The following is an 11,530-nucleotide window of genomic DNA, read 5'->3' on the forward strand; positions in this document are numbered from 1 at the left end:
ACCACAATTCACGGTTTGAACATTAAAGTCGAGACTCAATCTGTCGGAGATCAGTGTCAAATTGTATGTAATCATTCCTGTTAACGAAGGACTAATATCTCTAGAACATAACTCGATGTATGGAGATAATAATGACGTGTCCAAGGAAACAAATTAGTACGCATAGTAGTGATGTACACCTCAATTTGATGCACGAATTATAAGAGCGACCGTCAAATCGTTCTACAACGTTATCACCTTTTCGAGTGCAGAAGTTCTAGATCAATACCTGCACCTATCCTGTCATTCCGAAGGTCAGACAAGGTATTCCTGGTGTCTGTCCGTTGAATTCTACTGGAAGCAGACACCTTAATGCACGGTACGAATATTAAGGTAGAGCGCCAAACCTTTGTAGAGCTATATCTATTCGTTTGCTGTCACATTTTGTACAGAAAGCCTTATCTACCGCGGAACAAACCCGCCATATACACAGTACAACTTTGTGCTCAAAGAAGCACATTACTTTTCATTTTCTAGACATGCACCTAAATTTCAGGTACGAATATGAAAATCGAGGGTAAATCCATTCAACAACGATTTGCGTGTCGCATAGGTAAGTCATTATCTTGACATATTCTGTGATACCAAAAGCTGCACAAGTTATTCCCGGAGTAAATTTGTTGAACAGTTTTGGCAATAGTCGCCTTATTTCACGGTATGATTATGAAAGTAGAGACAATCCGTTCGACTACGTTTCCTGTTGGTATATAGTAAAATGATTTACCGAAAACCTTTATTTCGGCGAACGTAGCTCGCTATAAGGCGAGTGTTACTTCGTGCTCAGAGATACAAATTAGTACCCATTTTATTGCGCAGGACCTAAATTTCATGTATGAATATGATGATTCAGAGTCAAACCCATGGAGAGCTTTACCACCTGCCTTATGTGTCGGACAGAGCTATGTCAATAGCTTCACCAATCCTTTGATACCGCGAGTCAAACCAGGTATTCCGGAGGGAAGTAGCAGAACACTTTCGCAATAAACATCTTAATTCAGTGTATGAGTATTAAAGTATAGAATATGACCGTCGGCTAACATTAACAATTCGTATTACGCCGTTCCTTTTACCGAATACCTTACCTTCCGGTAACGCAACCCGTTGCAGCGATTGTGTTCCTCAGTTTCCACGTTCTCAAATTATTATACATTTTAGCAGTCGGATACATTACTTTCATGCATATATAGGAACATCGAGGGCATGCCATTCGAGAACATAGCCACCATCCTTGAGAGTGGCACAGCTTTTTTTTCTTGTTTGAAGCGGGGGAATCTTCAAAAGACGTCCTGGCCCACTGAGGGAGGGGCCGGGGTTCTGTCGGAATCTTACCAACTAATCCCCTGCGGTGGTCCGCCGTCTCCGCTAAGAGGAGCGCCGGGAATTCAAGCGTCAAGCACCGAAGCCGTCTGGCGCTCCCCCACGGCTGACCTTACTGAGATCTTCTTCGCGCGTCGCGCTTCTTCCTCTAGGCTCTATGACAGTGCCGCGTGGACCACCGTGCGACACCGACACCTCCTTGGGCCGCGATCCCCGAGAGGTCTGTCCCTCAACCAACCACCCCGCGATCCCCCTGGTGACGGGAAGGCAAAGGACGGGGACTGCCTCGACCGGCAGGGGCTCTTCCCCGGACGTTATCCGACCACGTGGGACTATCGTCCAGCGCGCGCTCAGGTGAGCCAGCGTCGAGCTCGCCGGAACCGCCATCCGGAGCGAGAGCGGGCCAGTGCTCCGTCTTCCCGGCCACGCTCCGCGGCGTCTATCTGCAGCATCACCTGCTCGCAGAAGGAGGCCACATCTAGCCAGTTCCTCTTGGGCTCCACCATGTTAGGCACGATGGCGAAGAGCGAGAGGTCCCAGCCTTCAACACTCTGCCGTGCCCGTCCAGGTCGGACACACCTCCAGGGTGTACTGCGCGATGTCCACATCCGCGTCACAGAACCAACACCCAGGCGTAACCACACGCCCGATTTTGTTGAGGTACTGTCCGAAACACGCGTGTCCGGAGAGCACCTGCGTGAGGCGGAATGTCCGCCTGCCCCCGCTCTTCATCGGGGCGTGTAGGACCGGGACGATGGCTCCGACGGCCCTCTGGCGGAGGCACGCCTGACGGCTCAGCCTCCGTCTCCACTCTTCGAAACCGGACCGTCCGTTCTCCTTCTTGATGTTATCCGCTTCCTCCGGTCCTAGACTCGGGAGCCCGCTCGGTCGACGTGGCACGAGGTCGTAAGTTCTGGTCTCCATTGCCGCCAGCAGATCCAGCGACAGGAGGCCCGCCAGGACGGAGGGCGCCTCGTGTGAGAGGGTGCGATACCCCCACACCACCCTGATGGCCAGTCTGCGCCAGACACTAGCGAGTTTGGCACAGCGCTTGTGGCTGGCCATTAGGTCCGCCGCACATACCGGGCTCCGTACAAGGCCATCGAACGGATGACACCGGCGTGCTCTCTCGTCCGGCCCTCCGATGTTCGGGAGGAGCCGGCACAGTGCCACACCCGTCCGTTCCTGGCGGGGGGCGAGCTGCTCGATGTGGTCCTCGAAGGTCCATCGGGCGTCCAGCACGAGGCCTAGATAATACATCGTATTCCGGATCTGGACTGCCTATCCACCCACGTAGACCGTTCCTCTTCGTACGTTGCCCGACGGTGCTACCCGATTCGTCCCGCCGTGGAACCAGATCGCCTGGGTCTTCTCCGGTGAGACGCGGAGTACCAAGCGTTCTATGGCCTTAACCACTATGGCCACTCCCATTTCGGCGAGCCGGGTAGTCCTCCCGTACTCGCGACCCCTCGCCGTGACGAGGGTGTCATCCGCGTAGCAAGTGACACTCACCGCGTCGGGGTGCGAGCCATGCAGCAATGTATCGAACGCTAAGTTCTACAGGATCGGACCCAGTACCGACCCCTGTAGGACCCCGCAGCGCATCTCCCTGCGCACAATACCGTGCCACCCGGGATATTGTAAACGCCGGTTGGACATGTAGTCTCGGACAACCGCCGCCAGGTACAGGGGCACCTCGTTCCGCTCCAACGCCACCCTGACGGCAGTCCAGGGCAGGGCAATAAACGCGTTGGCGATGTCCAAACTAACGGTCAACATCACCCCGCCCTGATGGACGACCGTCTCCGACAGGGACCTGACGCGCTGAACTGCGTTGATGGTCGAACGCCCCTGCCGGATACCGAACTGTCGGTCATCCAGATCCGGACAAGCTCCCGAGAGGTGGACCCACAACCTCCTGGCTACCACCCTCTCGAAGAGCTTCCCACCCACGTCCAACAGGCACATCGGCCTATACGCCGTCGGAGACTGCTGTGACTTGCCCTCCTCCGACAGTAGCACCGCCTTGGCCTCCTTGCAGCACTCCGGAAACATGCACTCCTGGAGGCACTGTGTGAAGAGGGTCCTGATCCGACTTTCGAGGACACTCGACGCGAGTACCCAGTCGCGTCCAGGGATCCCGTCCGGTCCCGGCGCCTTGGATTACGCTCCCATTTCCCGAATCGCTCGGCTCCGCACCTCGGAGGTTACCCCAAGGTCGTCTGTCCATCCGACTTCGCATCGCGTCGTCGGGGCCTCCTCCGCTGTCCTCTCCTCCCCAGGTGACGCGGGGAAGCGGGCGCTGAAGACCCGCTTCTCGAAGGCAGGCTTCATGCTCTCCGTAAGCGGCGGAGCCAACCCCCTCATTCTTCCTAGCACGACGCGATACGGACGACCACATGTGTCCCGATGCAGCGTCTCTAGCAGCGCCTTCCATTTGGCGGATCTCGCCTTCATGACCGCCCAGCGCAGGCTCTTGTCCGTGCCCCTGCACTCCCTGCGCAGGGCGGACTCCACCTCCGAAGTGGCGGCTCTTCCGCGTACGGCCCGGGTGTACCGCTGGCGGGCTTGATTGGCCCTCTACCTGAGAGTCGTGAGCTCGACGCTGCACCAGTACACCGAACTTGGTGGCTTCTTCGCTGCCTGTGGCATGGCAACGTCGCACGCCTCGGTCATGGCTAGCTGGAGGTCCGAGAGCTGCGCATCGACATCACCCGCCGGGGCTGGGGACCAGTCCGCCGTGTGCACCGCAACCCCGTCCATGTGCTGCAGCTGCCGCCTCCGAGTCGAGTCGATTCCGCCACTTCTTTCCACTTCTCGACGACGCCGGACCGGGCCCGGGGCGCTGTAGCGCATGAGAATGGGTATATGGTCGCTAAGCAACTCGATCTTCTCTTCCACTCCCCATGCGGTGAGCCTCTTCAGCGCGGCCGGCGAGGCGAAGGAGATGTCCACCACGGAATCCCCCGCCGGGCGCACTCACGTGCTAGCTCCGCCCCGGTTGTGGATCATCAGATCCAACCCGGCTGCCCATTCGAGCAACGCCTCGCCTCTCGCGTTGGTCCTCCGGCACCCCCACGCGGTAGCGTGAGCGTTGAAGTACCCGAGGGCGAGCACGGGCCCGGAAAGGTGCTGTTTCACCGATCTTCGTACACCGTCCAGGCAATTCTCGTCCTCCGCGAGCGTGAGGTTGGGCGAGACGTAGCAGCCCACCACTACGACGTCACCCCACAGGACCCCCACATGGCCTTCCCCTTGGTGCAGCAGCGTTGCTGATCGGGTTGCGGGCTGTGTCCCGCCACACCATAAAGAGTGGCACAGCTACGATAATACCTTCAACAACTCTGTGGTACCGATGGTTAAACCAGGTATACTAGAAGTACATTCGCTGCACAGCATTGACAATGCTCACCTAAACTCTCGGAATGAGCACTAAAGTTGGATGTCAATTCGTCGGGCAACATTAGAAATTGCTAGAGTCACACTTCTTACAGACTATGTTTCCGTCCGAGAACATAACCTGCTGCATGATGTGTCTTGATTTGTGTTGAGATTAATAAATTAGTATTCATTATGGTGGCCAGCACCTTATAATCATGTATGAATAATAAGATAGGGGGTCATACGGTTCCAGAGCATTACCACGTTCTCTGAGGGTCGAACGACTAAGACAGTAGTTTTTGCTATCCTGTGATTCCGAATGTTAAACCATGTTGACGGGGATTAAATCCGCTGAACAGTATTGGGTATGGACAATTTAAATCCCCGTTTTATGTTTAAGTAGTTTCTCTATCTGTTTGAGTCCATTAACAGTTGCTACAAATACAGACATATTACCGAAGGCCATACATTCAGAGGACCTGACACGCGTAGCGAGAGTGTAACATCGTGTTCAGGAACGGAAATTTGTATACAATTCAGCAACGGGCACCTTGTGCTCGTGTATGAATTTGAAGATCGAGGGTCAAACCGTTCGAGAACGATACCACATTCTGTGGGAGTCTAAAGTCCAAGTCAGTGGCTTCAGCTATCCTGTGCTTGCGTGAGTTAAACCAGGTACTCCGAGAGTACATCCGCTGAAGTGTATTGGCAATAGACTAGTTAATTCGAGTTATAAATATATTAGTACTGAGTCAAACCGCCGGAGAACATTATCAATCATAATGTAGTAATACATTTCACCCAATACTATTCCTTCTGTGAACCTGTACCGCTGTAGCGAGTGCCTAGCTGAGTGTTCACGGAATGAAATTAGTAAACATTTTAGGAGGCTGATAACTTATTCTCATTTGTGAATAGCATAAGTGAGAATCAAATCGTTCGAGAACGATCCCACCTTCTTTTAGATTCGAACGGCTAAGTCAATGGTTTCACCTATCCTGTGAATCCGTGAGTTAAACCAGGTATTACTGGAGTAACTCCCCTGAGCAGTATTGGCAATATACACCTCAGTTCACGGTTGGAATATTAATGCAGACCGCCAAACCGTTGTATGACGTTACCAATTGCTATGAAGTCAAACGTTCCACCGATGACCTCATCCCTCCGAAAAACTAATCCGCAGTATCGAGTGTATAACTTCATGATTATGGAGAGAAATTGGTATTCATTTTTGAGACGAGCACCTTAATTTACAGTATGAAATAGAAGATCGAGTGTCAAGTCGTTCGAGAACGATGTCACCTTCAATGTAATACGAACGGCTAAGTCAATAGCGTCACCTCTCCTGTGATACAGTGAATCAAACCATGTATTCCGGGAGTAAATACGCTAAACAGTCTTGGCAGTAGATACCATAATTCGCGGAATGAATATTAAGGTAGAGTGTCAAACCGTTTGACAGCTTTGCCAATTGGCATAAAGTCATACTCTTTACCCATGGGCTACCTACAGAGAAGCGAACTCTCCGTTTCGAGAGTATAACACCGTGTGTAGAGGTACGGACATGTATACATTTACAAACGAGCACCTTAATTTCTTGCATGACTGAGACGGCCGAGTGTCAAACCGTTCCTGAACGTTACCACCTTCTGTGAGAGAGGACCGGCTAAGTCAATAGCATCACCTATTCCAAAATTCAAAGAGCCAAGCAATGTATTCCTGGAGTAAATACGCTGAACAGAATTGGCATTAGTAACCATATTTCAAGGTTTAATATTAAGGAACAGATTCAGTCCGTTTGCGAACGTTGCCAATTGGAATAAAGTGAAACGTTTTATTGAATCCCTTACCGTCCGAAAGCCTAACGCATCACATCGAGAGTATAACATCTTGATCAGAGGATCAGATTACTATACATTTTAGTGACGGGCATCTTACCTTTGTGTGTGAAATCGAATATCGAGTGCCAAACCGTTCGAGAACGTTACCACATTCTGTGAGAGACGAACGGCTAAGTCAATAGCTTCACCCATCCTTTGATTCGGAGAGTCAAACCAGGTATTCCGGGAGTAAATTCGCTGAATAGTATTGACAATATACACCTTAATTCGCGGTTTGAATACTAAAATTGAACGTCAGACCATTTGAAATCGTCACATATTATATAGCTTGATATAGCATCAAACTTTTCACAAAAGCCTTAACTTCCTTAATCCTACGCCGCTGCAAAGAGTACCTTGCTTAGTGTTCATGGACACAAATTAGAAGACACTTTAGAAACGGAGATCCTAGGTTTATGTATGAATAGCTAAATCGAGATTCAAACCGCTGTAGATCGTTACCACCATCTTTCATATTAGAACGGCTAAGGGCAAAGACAGTAGCGTCACCAATCCAGTGATTCCGAGGGTCAAACAAGGTATACCAGGGGTAAATCCGCTGCACCGCAACAAATTAGATACCCTATTTCGCAGTACCGATAATAAAGTAGAGAGTCAAACCGTGGGTGAACGATGCGTACAGTTATAGAGTTGCACTATTTAAAGAAGGCTTCAGCTTCCGAGAAGCTAACGCGCTGTGTCGGGGGTACATGTTCCTGTTCAGAGAAGCAAATTATTATACTTTTTAGTGTCGGGCGCCTTAATTTCATGTATGAATTAGAGTATCGATGCTCAAACTTTTAGAGAACATTACCACCTCCTTTGGGAGTGGAATGGCTACGTTCATAGCTTCACTGACCTTGTTGTACCGCGAATCAAGCACTGTATTCCGAGAACAAATCAGCTGGAGGGAATTGTCACTAGGCACCCTACTGCACGGTATAAATATTAAAGTACAGAGCCATTACGCTTGAGAACGTTGCCAATTGGAAATCGGAAATTGTCAAACGTTTTACTGAATACTTTACACTCCGAAGCCCATCGCTTCATATAGACAGTATATCTTGGTGTTCAGAGGAAGAAATATGTATACATTTATATGACGGGCGCCTTGTCTTTATGTATGAATTAGAAGATCGAGGGTAAAACAGTTGTGGACCGTTATCACCTTCTATAATAATCGAATAGCTAAGTCCATGGCGTCACCCATCCTGTGATTTGGAGAGGCAAACCAGGTATTCCTGGAGTAAATCCGCAGAACAGTATGGGCAATAGGCACCTGAATTCACGGTTTGAATATTAAAGCACACCGTCAATCCCCTGTAGAACGTTAGCAATTCGTATAAATTATTTAACATAGCAGATAGCATTACCTTCGGAGAAGCTAACTCGCGGCTTCGAGGATATATCGTCGTGTTGAGAGAAACTCACTAGTCAACATTTTAGTGAAGGCCACATTTATTTCATTATGAACAAGAAGATCTATGGTCAAACTGTTCGAGAAAATTGCCACCTTCTGTGAGAGACGAACGGCTATGTGAATAGCTTCACCAATCCAGAGATTGCTTGCATCAAATTCGGTCTTCCTGGGGTTAATCTGCTAAACAATTTTGGCAATAGACTCCGTAATTCACGGTCTGAATATGAAAGCAGAGCGTCAATCCGTTGCAAGACTTTACCTACTCGAATAGAGTCAAATTTTTTACCGATGGCCTTTCCATCCGAGGAAACCAACCCTCTGTGGGGAGTGCTCAGCTGTGTGTTCATGCGAAAATATAAGTAGACATTTTTGGTACGGTCACCTTAATTTCATGTATGAATTAGTGGATCGGGTGTCACACCGTTCGAGATCGTTACCACCTTTGATGCGAGTCGAACGCCTAAGTCAATAGCTTCACCTATCATGTGATTCCAAGGGTCAAACCAGGTATTCCGGGAGTAAATCCACTGAGCGGTATTGGGAACTGACAACATAGTTCACGCTTTGAATATTAAAATAGAGCGTCAAACCGTGTGAGAACGTTACCAATTTCTATAAAGTCAAACGTTTTGCAGAAAGCCTTACCTTGTTAGGAGCTAACCCGTTGTAACGAGAGTATATCTTCGTGTTTAGAGAAACACATTAGAATACATTTTAGTGATGCCGCCATAAATTCATGGATGAATTAAGATATCGAGGGTCAAACCGTTCGGGACCATTACCAGCTTCATTGATAATAGAACGGTTAAGTCAATAGTTTCCCCAATCCTCCGATACCGAGAGTCAAACAAGGTATTCCGAGTGTAAATCCGCTGCACAGTATAGCACTAGATACCATATTTCACTGCACGAATAACAATGTTGATAGTCATGCCGTGGAAGAACCCTTTAGAGAAGGCCTTAGCTTACGAGAAGCTATCGCGCTGTATCGAGGGTACGTCCTCGGGTTCAGAGAAGCAAATTAATGTACTCTTTATGGTCGGGCACCTTAATTTCATGTATGAAATGGAAGATCGAGTGCCCATATTATAGAGGACGATACCGCCTTCTTTGGAAGTGGAATGGCTAAGTCCACAGCTTCACGTATCTTTTGACACGAAAAATCAAACCGTGTTTACCGGGTGTAAATCGGCTGAAGGGTATTCTCATTAGACATCGTATTTCACGGTATAAATATTAAGGTACAGAGCCAACCCGTTTTAGAACGTTACCAATAGGAATAAAGTCAAATGATTTACTGTATCCCTTACCCTCCGAGTCCTATCGCATTATACAGAGAGAATAACTTGCAGATCAGAGGAAGAAATTTGTATACATTTTAGTGACCGGCACCTTTTCTACATATATGAATAAAAAGATGGATGTGTCAAACCGTGCGAGAACGTTACCAGCTTCCTTCACAGACGAACGGCCAAGTCAATAGCTTCTTCTATGCCAACATTCCATGAGTCAAATGAGGTATGCCGACAGTAAATCAGCTGAACAGTTTTGCAATGGACAATTTCTTTCTCGGAATGAATATTAAGGTACAAGGACAATCCGTCGGAGAACATTACCAGTTCATATAGATTCATTCTTTGTACCAAATACATTACCTTCCTTGAACCTAACCCGCTGCAGACAGTGTCTAAGTTATTGTTCACGGAAACAAATCACTAGACATTACAGTAGATGCACACCTTTTTTTCATGAATGAACAGAATTATCGAGATGTAAACCTTTCGAGATCGGTCCCACCTGCCATTAGAGTCGAGCGGTCAATACAATAGCTTCTCCTGTCCTGTAATTCCGATAACCAAGCCAGATATTATGGGAGTCAACAAGCTGTACACTATGGGTAATGGACACCTTAATTCACGGTTTCAATATTAAAGTAGAGCGTGAAACCTTTTTAGAACGTTACCAGATGGTATAAAGTCAAACCTTTTACCAATTACCTCACCTACCGAGAACCTACCCCGCAGCAGCGGCCGTGTTGCTTAGTGTTATCGCAAACATATTCGTATACATTGGAGTGTCAGACTCCTTAATTTCATGTATCAATAGGAAGATCAAATGTCAAGCCATTCTAGAACGCTTTCACCTTCTTTGAGAGACGATAACCCGAGTCAACAGCTTCACCTGTCCTGTGATTCTGAGAGTCAAGACTAGTATCACAGGAACAAGTCCGCTGAATAGTTTTGACAATGGACACCATTGTTCTCGGTTTGAATATTAAAATAGGGCGTCAAACCGTTTGTGAACGTTACAAATTTTAATAAAGTTAAACGTATTGACGAAGGCCGTAGCTACCGCGAGCCATATCCGCTTCATCTGCAGTATAACTTCGAGTTCAGACGATCAAATTAGGAATCATTTTAGTGTCGGGGACCATAATTCCATTAAGAATAAGAAGAACAAGAGTGAATCAGTTCTAGGAAGTTACCACCTTCTTCGAGATTCTATCGGACAAGTCAATAGCGCTGCCTATTCTGTGACTCGGGAGACAAAACCAGGTAATCCATAAGCCATCAGCTGTGCACTATTGGCAAGGGACATCTGAACTCGTGCTTTGAATATTAAAGTAGGGCGTGAAACCGCTTGAGAACGATACAAAATGGCATAGAGTCAAACGTTTTACCAAAGACCGAGCCCTCGGTGATCCTAACCCGCTGACTCGACAGTATAAACTCGTGATCAGAGATAGGTATTAGTATACAATTTATTGACTTCAACTTAAATTCATGAATGAATTAGAACATCGAGGGTCAAACCGTTCGGGAACGTTACCACCCAGTTTGAGAGTCGAACGGATAAATAAATATCTCCATCTATCCTGTGATTCCTGGAGTCATGTCAGGTAATCCTAGAGTAAATCCGCTCAAGAAGATTGTCAATATACACCTTAATTCGCGTAGTTAATATTAAGTTAGAGCGTCACACAGTGAGAGAACGATATCAGTTGCAATAAAGTCAAACGTTTTAGCAAAGGCCGTACCTTCCGTGAACATCGTCCGCGCCATCGAGAATATAACTTCGTCTTCAGAGAAAGAAGTTAGTATTCATTTTAGTATCGAGCACCTTGATTTCATGCACGAATTAGAATATCGAGCGTCAAACCACTCGAGAACGTTGCCACCTTCTGTGAGAGACGGCCAGCTAAGTGTACAGCTTCACCTATCCTGTGATTCCGAGTGCCAAACCATGTATTCCGTGAGTTAATCCGCTGAGCAGTATTGGCAATTATAACCTTAATTAACAGATTGAATATTATAGTAGATCGTCAAACTATTTGTGGGCGATACCAGTTGGTATAAGGTCAAACGTTTTACTGAAGACATTACCCTCCGAAGATCTAACCCGCTGTATCAAGAGTATATCACGGTGTTCACAGGCCCGAATTGGTATACACTTCAGCGATTTGCACATTAACTCCATATATGGGTTAGAATCT

The 11,530-nt window shown here is 47.8% G+C and overlaps 2 protein-coding genes across 2 annotated transcripts; both read right to left on the bottom strand.

Annotated features, from left to right (window-relative positions):
• Positions 1-1,899: 1,899 nt before the first annotated feature.
• LOC143220533 (uncharacterized) lies at positions 1,900-2,616 on the bottom strand. Its single transcript, XM_076446160.1, has one exon. It carries the CDS (start codon positions 2,614-2,616, stop codon positions 1,900-1,902), a length of 717 nt encoding a protein of 238 aa, XP_076302275.1.
• Positions 2,617-2,637: 21 nt separating this feature from the next.
• On the bottom strand, positions 2,638-4,755 carry LOC143220534 (uncharacterized). The gene is made up of 6 exons (XM_076446161.1): positions 4,690-4,755; positions 4,340-4,644; positions 3,941-4,201; positions 3,568-3,853; positions 2,979-3,513; positions 2,638-2,906 (listed from the first exon to the last, which is right to left on the bottom strand). The coding sequence occupies exons 1-6, from the start codon at positions 4,753-4,755 to the stop codon at positions 2,638-2,640; spliced, it is 1,722 nt and encodes a 573-aa protein (XP_076302276.1).
• Between the last annotated feature and the right edge of the window lie 6,775 nt (positions 4,756-11,530).

Source organism: Lasioglossum baleicum, unplaced genomic scaffold (assembly GCF_051020765.1).
Source record: "Lasioglossum baleicum unplaced genomic scaffold, iyLasBale1 scaffold1167, whole genome shotgun sequence".
NCBI lineage: Eukaryota > Metazoa > Arthropoda > Insecta > Hymenoptera > Halictidae > Lasioglossum > Lasioglossum baleicum.